General features: G+C 38.0%; 2 protein-coding genes across 3 annotated transcripts in view; both read right to left on the bottom strand.

Moving 5' to 3' along the window:
- The window catches only part of LOC124279522, a 52,552-nt gene extending 50,660 nt beyond the window's left edge, over positions 1–1,892 (bottom strand). Inside the window, exon 1 of the mRNA XM_046715349.1 lies at positions 1,675–1,892. The gene's annotated coding sequence lies outside the window, so the exon portion shown is untranslated. The remainder of the gene's footprint in view (positions 1–1,674) is intronic.
- Positions 1,893–8,153: 6,261 nt separating this feature from the next.
- LOC124279505 (unconventional myosin-Ie-like) overlaps positions 8,154–19,880 on the bottom strand; it is a 75,941-nt gene continuing 64,214 nt past the window's right edge. Inside the window, exons 27-30 of one of the 2 annotated variants that reach the window (XM_046715338.1) lie at positions 14,953–15,127; positions 13,218–13,256; positions 10,601–10,791; positions 8,154–9,665 (exon numbers count right to left, since the gene is read on the bottom strand). In XM_046715338.1, the coding sequence (XP_046571294.1) occupies positions 9,589–9,665; positions 10,601–10,791; positions 13,218–13,256; positions 14,953–15,127 (482 nt within the window). In that variant the 3' untranslated portion in view covers positions 8,154–9,588. The remainder of the gene's footprint in view (positions 9,666–10,600; positions 10,792–13,217; positions 13,257–14,952; positions 15,128–19,880) is intronic. The other variant, XM_046715343.1, reaches the window with a different exon arrangement.

Raw genomic sequence — 19,880 nt, 5'->3', positions numbered from 1 at the left:
TCGGGCGGTCAAGCTATCACAGAGCCTGCTATATCTACACAGGTCATGTGATTCATGGAGGAATCACACACAGACCTCGCGCCGATCCCGATTTCTTTGATGAACATCTTCCGTAGTCACTCTTAAGAAGTCTCAGAAACCACGCCGGTCCATACACAAGATCGTCGGCGGTCAAGCTATCACAGAGCCTGCTATATCTACACAGGTCATGGAATATGTAAATCAGACTAAAAAGCCATCTGCGACTCATGTGAAATCTTCAGCTGCCCGAAACGAAGAAAACATCAAACAGAAGAAATCTACTGCCAGGAAAAAACAACAGAAATCAGGTCGCTCATCAGTCGCCAATAAGTCTCATTCTTCCCCGACAAGCTGCTTATATCCAGCGACGATGACCGATCTGATTCAGATGTGACTGACAGCGAAGACGAGAAGTGTTGTGTTTGTGGTAAATTTCAGCCCGAAGAATTGCGTCGTTGTCCACAAGTGGAATTCACCAAGTGGGGTCAGTGCACGTTTCGTGACTGTGAGCATTGGGTGCATCTCAAGTATTGTTGTACCACCTCGTTCCTTCGCCGTCACGACGGATTTTACTGTCCATGTCATATTGAAGAGTAATCACAGTGTAAATTGTGCAAACCTCATGAAGAATTCATTACGTATTCCATTGTTCAACAGTACATATTTGGAGAACAGGAAATTTATGCTGAAGATATATGTGACTATTGTGTTAATTCTTTAAAATTGGTGACTGTGTTACAATTTTCCAACTTCGTTTATTATTGTAAGCCTACATTAACTCTTCTGGATTGGATGTCACCAACACATGAGATTGTGGCATGTGCTGTGCGCCCGTAGTTTCATCTGTGAGGAATACCACAGAAACATATGACGTCACCGTTGTGCACATTGTGCACAATGGCCGCCTGTCGTCTGATACGGTTTACAATGAAATTCAGAATGACACTAGGGTTTTATTGACATTAAATGATACACAGGTATGTAGTTTAACACTATATTATGTTTATATGACTTGTCAATGTCAGCGATCCTACTCATTGTCGTACATTTCTTAATACCACGGAAACCCATGACGCCAGGGTATGAATAAAATTCGGATACCATTGTTTTTGCCTGGCACCAATGGACATCGTGGTCATTCTGATAGAGAAAGTTGACATGATGGCCGCAAGCTTGCTTAAATAACAATTAGACATTGATAAATGTGTTATTAGTTCATACTTTACAGTTTACTTTTTAAAAACAAAATGTAAAAAAAAAGAATTCCTACCTACCCTAAATTTAAAAGAGGTGTAATTGGAACCACATTTTTTATTTGGCCTCAGTTGTAGTCAATTTTCAATTCGCCTTTAATATTTTTTTTATGCTTAAAGGCACACACTAAGTGTCCCTGACTCAATGTACTACTCTTGGCTTGCTGACGCCGACACTAGTGACAGTGTCGCTGTTTCAGATTGATTAAATGTCAGAAACTGTTGATGTCTCTCCGACATTGTTTGCAAATTCGTGCAAAACCACGCCACCTAGCCAATGTAAAGAAATGACCACAAACATACGGGTGAATGTGCACAAAATAACTTTAAAGGCAGGTGTGAGCGGTCAATGACACTGAAATAGGGCAAGATATTAGAAGAGTAAAATGTGTTTGCTTACATGTCAAAACACGCGTTCCCAAGAGCATCTTGACGTTTGTTCGCTAGCTCGGTTGTTTGGGAAGAAAACGCCATGTCCCATCATTCCAAAGGACCAGTATTTGTATCAGTGTTCAACTTTTTAAACCCAACTGTTTACAGTTGTGTAATTACGTCCCTCTTCCTTACTTTCCATTCACTGTCAACACATATTTCATATTGTCAACACAAAACGGATATTCAAACATAGCGCACTTCCTTGTGCGCATGTCACATGATACCGGAAGTACCATGTGCTTGTTTCCAATGTAAACAATCGTTGGACTCTCGCTATGTTACAGAGCGATATCTTTCCAAGCTATGAGGGTAACCATCTGTGTTAAATATAGTCGAGATTCATTTTATTTAAGGGTAAATGTAATCAAAGAGAAAACGGAGACCATGTTTATGAAAGAAAACATATGGTCCGCATTTGTCCTTAGCTTACATTTCACTACTGCAGTAGTTAGCGAGATCTACACGTTGCGTTATGCGACTTGGCGTATTTCAAGATCAAGTTGTCATTCACCAGTTTGTTTGTTTGTTTGTTCGTGAACTACGAATGTTCCTTAAGCGCCCTGAAACCCATAACAGGAGGACATACATGGAGTCGATTTACACCCAGCTTAGATTTTACCTGTCAGTGATCCACGTCATGGGACGTTTATTAGGCAGATTTTGAATAATTATGTCCTAATGGTTTTGATATTTGCTCATGTTGTCAGCAACTGAACTGTCTTGTTCACATTCAGTTAAGCCTATTCTTAAGAATAAGGCAAACTATAGCATTTAACCACAGGGAGGCTTAGATTCTAGCTGAACTGAAAATGACATGTAATTTTCATTGACCTGTTTCCTATTCAATAACAATAATTATGTGTTACTCCGCCCTGATGGTATGGTTTATATTGCCCACTTTTTCAACCAGTGGTCCAGACACATTTTTTTAAGCTGTGAAATAAGTGACATGCTGTTGACTGGAGGTACCACTTATTATATTTCCTTTTAGAATGGACATATTCAGAAACTACAGTCTGTATTTTTTTCATAATTGTTTTTATGAAACATATTCGTGAAGATAAAATATGGAAACCCAAACAAGTGATTTTGTCATGTTTTGTATATTTCTGGTTGTTTGCTTTCCATTACACGCATGCTTATTCTGCTTCAATGTACAATATGCCCAAGAATTTCGGGATAAAAGGGTTCTTCTTTACCACGAAACAGAATGGCAAATCCATTTGAACAGAAATCACAAACACAACCATTTCTATTGATGTTTATTGAAAATGGGAATGCATAATGAAGATAATATAGAATGATATCAAAATAGGCTTAACAGGTGTACATAGTTTAAATAGTCCAAGCCAAGCATATACACATATGTATAAAGAACTGAAGCTATAATATACAACTTGAAAGTGGTCATGGTGAGTAACAATAATAATGTTTACATCATGATGGGTAATATCATGTCCAGTGTTCTATACAAACCAGGAATTCATGGGACAACAATCACTCATCAATATAGAACTTTACACAGTTCTTGCATAACTGTTCTTTACAGTTCTGTCAAGATTTTCTATGACCAAGATGTTTTCCTACGATTTTATTCATTGTCAATCATCTGTACTTGTCACTTCATTAAGCAACGTTAAGTGAGATGGGCATATATTTGATAGAATCTAAAATCATAGAAATCATGACTAGCTAGTAAACTATTTCAGCAAATAAACTGTACAAAAGCAAATCCCATCTAAAACAATATAACCCAATCTAAAACAAACAAGTGAAGCAATTATCATTCCTTATTTCATCTTACAAACCCTGCTAAAAAAGAAAGAAATGTATCACTTACCGCCATGTATCATCTGGGGATACACGGCCATGTCGTGTGGCATGTCACACCCATTCCTAACACACCCATTTCTGGATTTTTCCTGAATAGCTGTGAACCCTGTTTCTAGTAATGATGTATACAAACAATCTCTGAACTGCACAACAGTTGTTTACAGGAAGCGATAACCGGGTCTAACATGAGACTCCTGAGTTTGAGATATCAAAGTTTCAGACAAACCTCTTATACATATATATATATCAAGGTGAGGTAAACATTATCATAATAACCCTGTCAAAGATGTTTCAAGTACCTAATGAGAAGGTACCCATTATTCATAACTGGGTACCTGAGAGATGTAGTCTGATGGGACAAGTTGTCTATACAAGTTGTCTAGTTGTCTATACAAGTTGTCTATATACTAAAACAATGATTAGTCATTAGTACTATATGGTATTAATGGACAAGGGACTTTTCACTTTTCCAATATAGTCTCTAATAGTGTTACACAATAAGTTCTTAAACACGTCACAATGTCACCTTAAAAAACACCTCTTTAACCTTTACTTTGAAGAGAGGCATATATAATGATCAACTGGTAAAGGTCACATGGTTTAAATTGATATCATACCACACAAAAGAATAATTTTACACTCAAACACCCCCACTACATATTGTTTAACAGTCACAATGAAGGGTGAATTTTTTAACTTATAAATTGTAAAAGTTAGTTCAATGAAGATCTCAGATCTATACAGAAATATGTATTGGCATAGCAACCCTGTTGTCAGGTATTGGGATTCCGTTTTATCGCAGAATACACACAAAACAAGAAATGTAACAAAATAATTACCTCCTGTTACCATCATACATTTACTGTATTCAACAGTACATGGGAATAATTATTAACATATACTATAAACATTCCCTGGGCTCTGGAAAGACAATTTACACTGCTTGATCATAACAATACGGCAATAAAAAAACAAATCGTAGCAAATATACAGAGAAAGGTATATACATAGGAAATATTCACTTATATGAATCATATATTTTGTACAAAATAAATTTATATCTACTAATTATAATCATAATACACGGTGTATAGGAAACAAAATAACATTTACAGATGACTGTAAACACTACACAATTTTATTGCTGTCATTTCTGAGGCTAAATGCATCAGACTGGTAGTACAGGCAAACATGCACACAATCAGCTGTATATTATTATTTGCTTGGTAGATCATATTTCCGCTTGACTTCAGAATGAATACAGACAGGTACATGTTTGTATATGAGTACTAAGTGGAGAAACCATGGTGGATGTAGCTGAGATTGTACATGCATTGAACACATGAATAATTCATGTCAATGTGACAAGAAACCTATTTCATAATCTACAGTATGATTGTCTCTCCTTGTTCATGCCCACTGGAAATGGTTGATCACTTAAGATCACAAGACTTGTGATTTAACATAAAAACAAAACAATTACATTGTATAGTGATATATATAGTGATAACTGTTACAAGTTTATGAATATCCATACTTATCAAATATTAATGGTCCAGAAATGTTTACTAATATTGAAATGACCATGGTTAGGTAAGAAGGCAGAAAATTCAATATTAACATTGGATGAATCAGACCAATTTATTTTTAGCACACAGCTGATATCTTAAGGCCCAGACAGGACATTTGTATCAAAACACATACAGAATTAAAATGTTATTAATCAATATATTGACATATCTTGATACTTTTGAGTTGACATATTGACACTAAACTTGTCACTCAATAAGGGACCGTTCATAAATTATGGCTGGTGTGTGTGTGTGTGTGTGTGTGTGTGTGTGTGTGTGTGTGTGTGTGTGTGCACAAAATAAGTGACCCTCACCCTGCATGTCATGTACAAAATCAATGACTCCCCCCCTCCCCTTCCCATAATTTCTAAGCATAATTTTAAACATATTTTTATGTATAAAATTGCTCTTTCCCCACTAGCTCCCCAGAACAAAATGGGTGAGCCCCTCTTAAAATCATCATCACACTTTCTAGCCATATATTATGAATGGTCCCTAACACCTGTGTTTTAAAGCGAAGCAAAACATTTTTACACTAAAAAACACTTTGGATCTAACACTGGAAGGCACAGTCAACATGTTCAGAATTGTACATTACATGCAAACATTCACTATTGATCTCTTTAAAATATTTTCCAAAAATATGCTCATCCATATTTCAATATACACCGTGTTCAGTCATATGGGCGGAACAGACTTGTCTTGTATAAAAAAAATATCTGAAATAGGATATTTACCTTTTGTAGTGTGCAAAACAAAATATACAGAACATGACCCATCTAACATTTCAAGGCACAAAAATATGGATGGAAACGTTAAGAATATAGAAGTGATTTTCTGTAAATGGTTGTAAATATGCAGTGTTTCAGTTGAAATATAATATATATTCAACATACATACATCAGCCAGATCTATAACATCACAGACCATCTCATAACAAATACAGCTGCAAGTTATCTCCTTCCTAGCCATAAGTTATCACTTGGTCAAAGAGATCAGATAGAGTGGCTTCCCTTGAACTGACCTTCACCTGAGTTGGACTGAAGGGGATTTGACAGGCTTCTGAAGTTTCTGACGTCCAATCCTATCTATGTGACTTCTCGTCAATTTGTGTTCATATTATCTAGTGAGAACATCACCTGTTACATGTGTGTAGGATAATATTTGTAATCATCTATGTAATACTTTGGGGAACAATTCCGGTATCACCCTTTCAAGAAATTAATATTGAGATCATTTGACTTTCATCATTGTCAGATATCACACACGCACATTGTTTGTAAATATGAACAAAAAGACAAAGTCATCAATATCCCCCGCAATGGCAAAATACTCTTCATGATTTTGTCTACGAGTTATGATTATGTCAAATATTTAGGTGTGAATATAGAAAATTGGAAGGAGAGTATTGAAAGGTTTTTTAAAGTTCTGCTCCAGAAAGGAGCACTATCACCAATTTCAGGCTAAGTCAAACTTGTTGCCATGGAAACGCCAAAAATATTTTATTAAGAATTCCAAAACTACCAAAAGGCACAAGTACACTACCAGATCTATCTATGTGCCAAGTTTGGTGAAGACACATTGAACGGTTTTAGAGTTCTGCCAAAAAAGAGCACAACCAAAAGGCAAACTTGTTGCCATGGAAACGCCAAAAATATTTTATTCAGAATTCCAAAACTACCAAAAGGCACCAGTACACCACCAGATCTATCTATGTGCCAAGTTTGAAGAAATAGAACAGTTTTAGAGTTCTGCTCCGAAAAGAGCACTACCACAATTTCAGGCTAAGTCAAACTTGTTGCCATGGAAACGCCAAAAATATTTTATTCAGAATTCCAAAACTACCAAAAGGCACCAGTACACCACCAGATCTATCTATGTGCCAAGTTTGGTGAAGAAATAGTGAACGGTTTTAGAGTTCTGCTCCGGAAAAGAGCACTACCACCAATTTCAGTCTAAGTCAAACTTGTTGCCATGGAAACGCCAAAAATATTTTATTCAGAATTCCAAAACTACCAAAAGGCACAAGTACACCACCAGATCTATCTATGTGCCAAGTTTGGTGAAGAAATAGTGAACAGTTTTAGAGTTCAGCTCCGGAAAAGAGCACTACCACAATTTCAGGCTAAGTCAAACTTGTTGCCATGGAAACGCCAAAAATATTTTATTCAGAATTCCAAACTACCAAAAGGCACCAGTACACCACCAGATCTATCTATGTGCCAAGTTTGGTGAAGAAATAGTGAACAGTTTTAGAGTTCTGCTCCGAAAAAAGAGCACTACCACCAATTTCAGGCTAAGTCAAACTTGTTGCCATGGAAACGCCAAAAATATTTTATTCAGAATTCCAAAACTACCAAAAGGCACCAGTACACCACCAGATCTATCTATGTGCCAAGTTTGGTGAAGAAATATTGAACGGTTTTAGAGTTCTGCTCCGGAAAAGAGCACAACCAATTTTCAGTCTAAGTCAAACTTGTTGCCATGGAAACGCCAAAAATATTTTATTCAGAATTCCAAAACTACCAAAAGGCACAAGAACACTACCAGATCTATCTATGTGCCAAGTTTGGTGAAGAAATAGTGAACAGTTTTAGAGTTCAGCTCCGGAAAAGAGCACTACCACAATTTCAGGCTAAGTCAAACTTGTTGCCATGGAAATGCCAAAAATATTTTATTCAGAATTCCAAAACTACCAAAAGGCACCAGTACACTACCGGATCTATCTATGTGCCAAGTTTGGTGAAGAAATAGAGAACAGTTTTAGAGTTCAGCTCCGGAAAAGAGCACTACCACAATTTCAGGCTAAGTCAAACTTGTTGCCATGGAAGCGCCAAAAATATTTTATTCAGAATTCGAAAACTACAAAAAGGCACCAGTACACCACCAGATCTATCTATGTGCCAAGTTTGGTGAAGAAACATTGAACGGTTCTAGAGTTCTGCTCCGGAAAAGACAAATGTGCACGGACGGACAGACGGACGCACGGACAGAGTCCATTTTAATACCCCCCGCAAAACGCTTTGCGGGGGATAATAAACAAATTCTAGTCCTACAGTACCTCTACTTCCAAACAAACAAGATGTAACTCGAATATTCTTCCTGCACGTACTAAATCCAGCATGCAGTTATTGGTGCCTATCAGATTGGAAATCAGCACAGCAAGACATGTCTAGTTGTTCATGACTTGTTAGTCCATGTTGAAGTCTAGTGCAAGGCAGTAGTTGTTTTGTAAATGGTCCAAATACGATTTGAGCTGATACTATCTACTCAATGTGGTTCTCTGTTTGACAAGGGAGAACAAACATTTCTTAGACAGAGATTGTGACATTTCTCATTTCATGTTCATCCCCTTATCAATGTGGGACTGGGAACATATCCACCAAGGTCACTGTTGTTTATCCTCAGCTAGAGACAACTCGATACAAGACAATACCTCATCAGCCTGCAGACTAAACCATATATGTATCTTTAACATAATACTGTTCAATATCACCATGTTCTGGACATCAAGGGAACCATGGACATGGCGTGCCTGATAGATCATCACTACATCGGGGATGGCAACAGGAATATCTATTTTCAGCTGAAAACATAATATTGTGTCTTTGAATGGGGGCTTCAGAATGATCAATTTGACATAAAATCGGCTTCCACGGATCAGCGGAAAATTACCATCCCTGCTAAGTGCTATGTTAAACGGACAAGCCCACAGAGGCGTTTTAGTGTCAGAGGTCTGGATAAGTGAAATTTTCAAAGACATGGTGTAGCAATATGAACATACCATATCAAAGTAAATCTTTATAATTATACTAGGTCTTCAGCCGATGGCCAGGGGTTGACCTGGATCTCATAGTAACAGATCTCACTGAATGTTGTAGTTTATCTCATATGGTGGCAGACAATGGAGATTTCTCTTACACTCTCATAATGACTAGCACTGTTACATTTTCACAAATCTTCCCTGTCTTACAAAGGCAGGGAACATGTGGGCAAACCCTGTAGGGGAATCAAACCAGTGCTACTGACCAGTAAAGCTTGCACTCTCTCATGTGAACTAAATTTCCTGAGGCAGTACCAGCTTAACATTTCAATTCCACCCAACTCGTTACAATATGGTGATGCAACATGAATGCATACCTCAAGCCCTACTCAGAAGCAAAACACATGCACATTGTTTGTGAGTCAATGAAAATTACATTGTGAACCTAAGCTTATTTCTATCAGGTTCCAATTTGTTTCAGTTTTTTACAATGGCGAAAGATAAATTCCGTGTAGCGGTATCACAAGGGGAATAATCTGGTGGTTTCATGCACCCCTTGTTAGGTTTTATACCACTGTTATGTTCAGTCAGAATATCACATGGGGTCACATCAGGTCTGTATGGGGTATTTCTCCAGCTGTTGTCTAGCGGTAAAGGGACCTGTCCACCTGTCTGTTCTGAGCAGTGAATGAGCCTGTGTGTTGATGTGTAGTTACAGCTTCTCTACATAGTTGGCAGGGAACAGGCCATCCTTCCCCCTGAGCTTGCCATGCCACCAGCCAGCTGGGTCTGGAACACAACATGGAGTTTGTCAACACATCTCACTAGCTGACGGCTGCCAGTCATGCACCAACAACACACAGACACAGCCTAATTGATTGAAGCTTACCTCACTCATAAATGTCATTTTCTGATTGGCTGAGCCATCAATGTACCCCGCTTACAAGAGAGTAACATTTTCTATGTTACCGACTGAAAATGCCGAACTATCGGAATTCGTTTGGCACTTTGTGTTAGCAGTGTTTGGACTGTTGCTTAAACTCCAGTACACCTTTTTATGATCCCATACCTATGTTTCAAACAGTTCAAAATTAACACGGAGGTGTTCGATAAGGAAAATACGTTGTTCACTGGTCCCTCAGGGCCCTTCGGGCTCAGGGAACATAAACAAACATCGAGGGTACATCAACCAATGTCCCCCTCATGACCAGTGAACAACTTATAATGTACATATTATACTCAAGATGTAGATTATCACCTTGATCTCTAAAATAATATTGACTTCATTTTCAAACACATTTTCAGACACTCTAGATGACTTCTGCTCTCTGATCATAACTGTTTCTAGCAGAAGTTGAACTCTTATAACCTTAGAGTGCAACTTGAAATTTCAGATGTAAGAATAAGTCCATCAAAGCATAAATTTGATTTCTAACTTCTAAGAACATTGAAAACATGATGTCTAACAAAAATAATCACCTTATTTTGATTATTTGTTTAAAAGTAAATAGTGTTTGACAAGGGTCTAGGGTCCCACGTGCCCACAAGAGACAAATATAGTGCTGACATACCAGGACACAAAAGAAAGGCAAACTTTGGATTCAGATCCCAAAGGTGCATGTCTTGCCAAGGGACATAACTCTGCATAGAAAACTGTGATGCCTTACACAACAGGACAACCTTGTAAGTGAAATATTACTTCAAAACCTCTGTAGAATTCTTACCTTCTTTGACCAATTCTATGATATCTCCCTCGTTGAAGCTGAGTTCATCTGTGTCTTGAGCATCATAGGCATACAAACACTTGCATTGAGGCAGTGCAGGTTTAGGCTTCAGGTTGGGCTTGGGGCGGGGGCGGCCTCCACCAGGGTTGGGCTTGTTGGTTTTACTCTTACGTTGATTGCTGCGTAATATCCTGTAAAATGAGAAAAACAATTTGAATACCCAACTGAGCTGAGATTGAAAAGTGCACACTAATCTAGTGACCAGGAAAATAACAACATCTATCATGGTTTAAACACATATGAGCAGTTATGAACTGGAAAGTGAGTAATATGAATTCATAATTAATAGTAACATAATAATGTGTAAAGTATACAAGATGTATAAGTGAGTAGAGGGAGTTCAAATCTGCTTTAACATGATTCTCTTATTTCTACATTCGGCCATGTTCCAGCTATATGTCCACAGCTTATAAATTATCGGGACTAAACAATCCAGTGATTGACAGTATGAGCAATGCTGGGGAATGTCGAACCAAGCAATCATGTCTGACTGCATCATCAATTAAGTTGGTTGGTTGGGACCAATTCTAACCCAGATTCTTCATGGGAGCTTCGGTATATAGTCAACTCTTTATGACAAGAAGTAGGGTGCTGGAGACACACATTGAGCCTAGGGTGCTATCACATGGAAGTTTACAGGTCCATTTACCATCAGAGACCATCTCCTGCACAGCAGAGGAAATACAACTGAGGTTGGGACTCAGAGATACACATAGTACTGAAAGATCATTTCCACGCTGCTTCTTATCTATGCTTTATCATAAATGACTCTGGATTGTCACGACTAAATTCTCATTCTATGTTGAACATTGTGCCAGTAACAAGAACATGTGCAATGATGTGTTGAAACGACACAGGTGAACCTGAAACAAGAGACAACTACAGTGAGTTAGTGGTGTACATACACAACACTGAGCAGGTTGAGATGAACTAGAACATTGCTGGAACCACTTTCACTAAACATAACAGCTTGGATGAAAATATAATCTCCTTCAAGGGGACAATGTTAATCCTCTCCACCACTATTTGGTTTAAAGTTTGGTCTAATGACTGACTGACTGAGTTTAGTTTTACACCGCTTATAGCAATATTCCAGCAATATCACGGCGGGGGACACCAGAAATGGGCTTCACACATTGTGCCCATGTGGGGATTCGAACCTGGGTCTTCGGCGTGACGAGCCAACGCTTTAACCACTAGGCTACCCCACCGCCCCGTTTGGTCTAATGCCATTTTGTACAGTATTTCAGTTATACACTACAACATGCCCACTTGATGAAGGAGGAAAGTCAGAAGTGATGGTTACCACTCTGGTAACATCCAATATACATGGGTATGGTGCTGATAAATTCAGAAATATGACCAAGATCATCTGAGATTTGAACTCATGATCACTGGCTCCTGACATGTCAAAGGGACACAACTACGCATCGCCCAACGAGGTGCCTTAGACAACAGGGCTATGTGTGCCCTTCCCTCTTATTGATGTTGTATGTATAGATGCTTGTTAATGCTGCAGTCCAGCTATATTTGGATGTCCTCAAAGCATGATTGAAGGATAATCATTTGGGTACAGTAACACAATCAGCCAGGTAACAAGTCATGGAATCCTCATGGGAAGCATGCATGGGGTACTGGGGACATATCCTGCTTGGGTATCCTTCACAGGGGAAGAAAGCATGGGTATTGGGGGTACATACCAGGAATCCTTAACAGGATGATCATGCTGTATGCTACCACATCTGTATTTATACATGGTAGTCTGAAGCATACCACTAGCAGCTAACAGTATAAGCAGAGAGAGTTTGTGTCTTGAGGTGTTACCTGCCTAAGCACTACCTACAATCAGGGTGTGTGTCTGTCACCTGTCCAAGCACTACCTACAATCAGGGTGTGTGTCACCTGTCCAAGCACTACCTACAATCAGGGTGTGTGTGTCACCTGTCCAAGCACTACCTACAATCAGGGTGTGTGTCACCTGTCCAAGCACTACCTACAATCAGGGTGTGTGTCACCTGTCCAAGCACTACCTACAATCAGGGTGTGTGTCACCTGTCCAAGCACTACCTACAATCAGGGTGTGTGTCACCTGTCCAAGCACTACCTACAATCAGGGTGTGTGTCACCTGTCCAAGCACTACCTACAATCAGGGTGTGTGTCACCTGTCCAAGCACTACCTACAATCAGGGCTGGTGTTTGCTGTACTTCAATTCATGATGATTTTCACAAAAGTGCTCAATACAGCAGTCTTAATTAAGGCAGCATAAATAAAAATAACCGTGTCCAGCTATGTCACACTGTAACCACTCCACTCTAAACAGCCTTTATAACAAGCATAATGGAGGGCCCCTCAGACCTGCAATCCCCAGGTGCAATATGACCAACATGGCATCTCAATATATAACCCAAGTACAGGCCTGTATGATTAGGAAGTGTGGTTGAAGCACATGGAAAAAGAAATACAAGCACAACATCATGCATCACACCAACACCACAACACAACATTAATACCACCGTTCTACTGCAAGTGCTTGTCGTCTCACTTGCACAACTTACTCATTTTTCCTATTCTCCTGACTCAACTTAGTAGCTTGCCTTAAATGGAGAACAGTCAGGGATCAAATGTGACACATTTTTCATCATACATCCACACACAAGGTCAAGGACATGTCAAATATACAGATGTAAAATAAGTAAGATGTGCGGCAGGCTATGTTAGCATCAAACTATACAACAGTTGCCATTATGGTTTCTTCCTGGTCAGGGTCATTAAGAAATAGTTGAAATTTGGATTAGTACTGTCATACTGAGAAGATGAAACCAAAAACAAACAGTGATAATTAAAATAATTATTAATAGCTGAGCCTTTCTTGCACCCCATGCAGTGATTGATAGTGAAAACTTCAATGCCAAGAGTTGAAACTGGAGAGCACAAAGACATGCACTAACATAACAATAGCACCAAATCTCTAATCTAATCTAACCAAATCGGATGTTACAATATCGGAACCCTCTACCTATATCTCAATCCTACCTATCTACCAATATCTCACTACAATGTTTCTACTGATATCTCACTGACCCCTCTACCAATATCTCAGTATGATCCCTCTCTTGCAATACCTCAATCTGACCCCTCTACCAATATCTCAGTATGACCCCTCTCTTGCAATACCTCAATCTGACCCCTCTACCAATATCTCAGTATGATCCCTCTCTTGCAATACCTCAATCTGACCCCTCTACCAATATCTCAGTATGACCCCTCTCTTGCAATACCTCAATCTGACCCTACTACCACTATCTCAGTATGATCCCTCTCTTCAAATACCTCAATCTGACCCCTCTACCAATATCTCAGTATGAACCCTCTCTTGCAATACCTCAATCTGACCCCTCTACCAATATCTCAGTATGGTCCCTCTCTTACAATACCTCAATCTGACCCCTCTACCGATATCTCAATATGATCCCTTTCTTGAAATACGTCAATCTGACCCCTCTACCAATATCTCAGTATCAACCCTTTCTTGCAATACGTCAATCTGACCCCTCTACCAATATCTCAGTATGACCCCTCTCTTGCAATACCTCAATCTGATCCCTCTACCAAAATCTCAGTATGACCCCTCTCTTACAATACCTCAATCTCACAACTCTACCAATATCTCAGTATGATCCCTCTCTTGCAATACATCAATATGACCCCTCTACCAATATCTCAGTATGAACCCTTTCTTGCAATACCTCAATTTCACAACTCTACCAATATCTCAGTATGAACCCTCTCTTACAATACCTCAAACTGACCCCTCTACCAATACCTCAGTCTGACCTCTCTACCAGTATCTCAATCTGACCCCTCTATCAATATCTCAATCTGACCCCTCTCTTGCAATACCTCAATGTGACCCCTCTACCAATGTCTCAATCTGACCCTGTCTTGCCTCTCTACCAATACCTCAATCTGACCCCTCTTGCAATACCTCAATCTGACCCCTCTACCAATGTCTCAATCTGACCCTTCTACCAATATCTCAATCTGACCCCTCTCTTGCAATACATCAATCTGACCCCTCTATCAATATCTCAATCTGACCCCTCTCTTGCAATACCTCAATCTGACCCCTCTACCAATATCTCAATCTGACCCCTCTCTTGCAATACCTCAATCTGACCCCTCTATCAATATCTCAATCTGACCCCTCTAACAATATCTCAATCTGACCCCTCTCTACCAGAACCTGTACAGATGCCCCATGAGGTAGTTTGGTATCATAGAGCCACTCACCCAGCAATCCCGGCATCAGGCGTGGCCAGAAAGTCATTGTTGTTGTTGTTCGCCTGCTTGAGATTCTTAGCCAGATGTTGAGCCCCTTCCCGGGGCAATGATGGCGTCTTGTCCGATGAGTTGGGCCTCCGACTCAGTATCTTCTGCTGTATATCAGTGCTAGACTGACGTTTTACTGCAGCAAGGAACACATATATTGACACATCACATCAAGAACACCAAATAACCCAACAAAAACGTATTTACCAAAATACCCAAAAATGTAATTTTTGGAGTAAAATTGATATTTTATACTTATCCTGACTCATGCTCTTTTTGCTTGTCTTCTTCTTCTTGCGAACATAGTGGAACACTTGTATCTCCCTAATTGAAGCTCCCTTCAATTTAAAATCACTAATTAGTATTCACCACGAGTTACCTCCTTTCCACAAGCTGGGAACGAGGGCCACCTCCACCCATGTGCCTCACTCTCTCCCTCATATACTGAGCCCAACATTTGAATTTACAGGGAAATCCAAAGTGTTATTTGGGAGGATGGGAGGGCTGACCTCATGAGTCAGGATAAGTATAAAATATCAATTTTACTCCAAAAATTACATATTTTCCTTATCCTGACTCATGCTCTTTTGCTTGTAGCATCCTACGGAACGGAGGTGGGAATACTAATACTTTGGATTTTTAATAATTAGTGATTTGAACTGTGATGATTGTAATAACCCTATGGGAACTTCATAAAGGCACTGAACTGATGAATTCCTGCTGCTAACTTATCAGCTGCCATATAAAAGGTTATTACCATGTACTTTATTATGATAAAGTATATATAACATTAATACAATGCTTAAGACTAATAGACTTAAGCTTGTTAATATGCTAGTATAAACTCCTTAGAGTTTGTTAGCTAAAATACTTTAAGATATAACATAGTACTAAGCTTAAGATATGATTAAACTTAAGCTAATTATATAATAGCAAACTCTTTAGAGTTTGTTAGTTTATATACTTATATGATATAGATATAATGCTGAGCTTAAGATATGAATAAGCTTTAGCTATATATATAATAGCAAAAACTCTGTAGAGTTTGTTAGCTAATATATTTTTATAATATGAGTATAGTACTGTGCTTAAGCTATAATTAACTTAAGCTACATATATAATAGCCAAACTCTGTAGAGTTTGTTAGCTAATATATTTATATAATATGAGTATAGTACTGTGCTTAAGCTATAATTAACTTAAGCTACATATATAATAGCCAAACTCTGTAGAGTTTGTTAGCTAATATATATTATAATATTAGTATAGTACTGAGCTTAAGATATAATTAACTTAAGCTACATATATATAGCAAAACTCTGTAGGGTTTTGTTAGCTAATATATTTTACAATATGAGTATAGTAGTGTGCTTAAGATATAATTAACTTAAGCTACATATATAATAGCAAAACTCCAGTGAGTTTGTTAGCTAATATATTTTACAATATGAGTATAGTAGTGTGCTTAAGATATAATGAACTTAAGCTACATATATAATAGCAGAACTCCGTAGAGTTTGTTAGCTAACATATTTTACAATATGAGTATAGTATTGTGCTTAAGATATTATTAACTTAAGCTACATATATAATAGCCAAAAACTCTGTAGAGTTTATTAGCTAATATGTTTATAGTGTAACCATAGTACTAAGCTTAAGATAAGATTAGACTTAAGCTAAATGTATATAGCAAAATAAACTCCTTAGAGTTTATTAACTAATATACTTTTTATGTTAAAAACATAGTACTGAGCTTAAGTTATGATGAAACTTAAGCTATATATATATAATAACAAAACTCCGGTCGAGTTTTGTTAGCTAATACCTTTATAATGTAAACATACTGCTTAAGATATGATGAAAACTTAAGCTAATTGTATAATAGCCGAAAACAACCCTTTAGAGTTTGTTAGCTATGATATAAACCTAGTATTGAGCTTATGAAGGAAAACTTAAGCTACATATATAATAGCAAGAACTCCGTAGAGTTTGTTAGCTAATACATGTTATAATGTAACCATAAAGCTTAAAAATATGATGAAACTTAAGCTTAAATATATAATAGCAAAACCCTCTTTTAGAGTTTTGATAGCTAATATACCTATATGATATAAACATAGTACTGCGCTTAAGATATGAATAAGCTTAAGTTACATATATAATAGCTAAAACTCTGTAGAGTTTGTTTGCTAATACATGTTATAATATAACCATATTGCTTAGAAATATGATGATACTTAAGCCAAATAGCAAAAAAACTCTTTAGAGTTTGTTAGCTAATCTACTTATATGATATAAACATAGTACTAAGCTTAAGATATGAATAAGCTTAAGCTACCTATATAATAGCAAAACTCCTTAGAGTTTGTTAGCCAATATATTTTAATAATATGAGTATAGTACTATGCTTAAGGTATAATTAGCTTAAGTTACCTATATAATAGTAAAACTCCAGTAGAGTTTGTTAGCTTAATTAACTTAAGCTATGTATAAAATAGCCAAAAACTCTGTAGAGTTTGTTAGCTAATGCATTTATCATGTAACCATAGTATTACTCTTAAGATATGAATAACTTAAGGTAAATATATATAATAACAAACTCTGTAGAGTTGTTAACTTATATATTGTATGATGTAATAATCATAGTACTGTGATGATAAAAGGAACTTAAGTAAATTATATATAGCATGAAGCTATTTAGTATTGTTATAAGATAAGTAAAAATCTGTTAGATTGACTTATCTTCTCCGAGGAACTGTCAGCTGTTGTGCGAGGACCATGGGATCGAATTGGTGTATACCTGAGACGTCCTCGGTGGTGATATCTCTCAGATAATGGTTTGCAACCACCATATCGGATTTCCAGAAATAAACCCTCCATTATTTCAATCACATTTGTGTAGAACAATTCTAGAAGTTAGCTTATAATATCATGAGTATTAAGCTCATGGAGGGTCGGAATAGGTCCATCCGCGATATGCACGTTAGTATGACAGTTCTGATCCAAATGGAGATATAGTACATGAGACTTCACTCTCACGTAAGTTGATGATAGAGGAAATAATCTGTTGCATTTTTCCTCCTGTTTGGTTTGGTGGAGATAAATTTACAGTGCTCTTGCTGGCCATCTTGATAGAATCATCGTATCATGGGGTCCAAGTATGTCATCCAGAAGCGTGTTCATAAACCTCACTTGTGAGGTGTTGGAGCACTATATTCATATCCCCAGGTTGGTGAAATTTCCGTTTTATTCTCCAAACAGAAGTTTAGTAGGTTTACTAACCATCTAGTTGTGTTAGTCGCTTGATGAAATTCAGCTGTAGTCTGAAACGCTGTGAATTTAGATCCACTTGTATCTTTCGTCTAGGTAATTCGCTCTTAAGTCCTTGACGATGTAGGTGCACAACCAGGTGTGTCTGTCCTCGTTGAACTTTATGTAAATCGCTTCTGACTGCCGATCCCTCGTCTTAACTTGACAGGGGAGGTCTCTAACTTGAAGAAAGGCAGTCTAATCATGAATGTTCAGGTTAACTGGACTGTAATGAGGCTTGCTCGCTTCACTGATATATAGTTGTCACTTGTGACGTAAGTCTTGAACTGTGAACAGAGATCGACCTCTGTGTAGGTCGTTGTCCCTCATGGGTCCAATCAGAACAAGGCATTTTGATTCTGTATAAATACCCGCTGTGATGTCACCGTGTAGCGGAAAAAACCCACCTTGAATAAATTCTTGTCGCCGTTGATATTAGCATAAACGCCGGTCTTCACCGTAGCTTCCCGGTTATCCGAGTGACCACGCGTTTCGAGGGTTAATGGTAACCGCTGAAACCTCCTAGCAAATATCTCGCTCTGTAATTTTATGCTGGGTAGGTTATTTTCCTGGTTGTCGTGAAAATAATTTCAGTTTTGAATATAATTCCGACTTCCCCTTATATATAAGGGTATAAACAACTTGCAAGTTGTGAGCTTGTAGACTGTATACATGAATGTATCGTCATAATTGTAGAATTAACGTTGAACTTGTTGTACATATTTCTTCTCAGAAACTTTGATTATTAAGAGTTATACTCGCTGTAACAAGGCTGCTGTTCAATTTCGATATTGAATTGTCTGCAGATATGCGTAATGGTCACGCATGTAGATAATCGTGATCGTCGTCCGAGATTGTATATTAGCAATTTATACGGAATAGTTGATTTCTGTGAAGATCTATGAAATGTCGTTGACTAATAATACAGCGGCGTTCTGTGTTGTAAATAGCCTAAGCAATTATCTTCGGCGTAGGCTTATAGACGGCATCTGGCATACAGTTGATAATCAACTTATGCGACGTCTTGAACGGACTGACGAGTAGCTATATATGACGAAAGTGGCTAGTATATGGAAACCTTGGAGGAGACTTCCTCGGTGAACGCCGAGACTTCGCGGTTCTCGAAGTATCCCTTCTAGATCTTCTGGGTGAAGTAGACTTGGAGCCACTTAGCCTTCGCGACCATCGCGAAGGTGTCGAATCAAAGCCCGATTAGTATATATATATATATATATAAATATATATATGAGCTTTGCTTCGCGTGAACAGCCTCTGTGTTTAACAGGATGTGGGATCGTGGCGCTTGCCTAAGTAGGGCTGCATGGATCATCTTATCATATTCAGAAGTCGTGTTACTAAGTCTGGTGATAAGTGTCTAATTGATCGTTCTAGATCTATTTAGGCCAGCTTAACATACGCCTCGTCCATGGATTCAACAGAACCAATATACGATTGTAGTTCTTATACTTGATATCGATGATCAACTTGTCTATGGGTTGATCTTCGGGAGACTTGTGAGGGGAACGTTGATAGTTTCTCTGCTAAGCTCTTGTATAGTCCCTCGATGTCCTTCTAGATGA

The sequence above is a fragment of the Haliotis rubra genome, unplaced genomic scaffold (genome assembly GCF_003918875.1).
Source record: "Haliotis rubra isolate DU_JTF1 unplaced genomic scaffold, ASM391887v1 Scf107, whole genome shotgun sequence".
Lineage (NCBI taxonomy): Eukaryota > Metazoa > Mollusca > Gastropoda > Lepetellida > Haliotidae > Haliotis > Haliotis rubra.
This window is presented reverse-complemented; position numbering and strand designations above follow the sequence as displayed.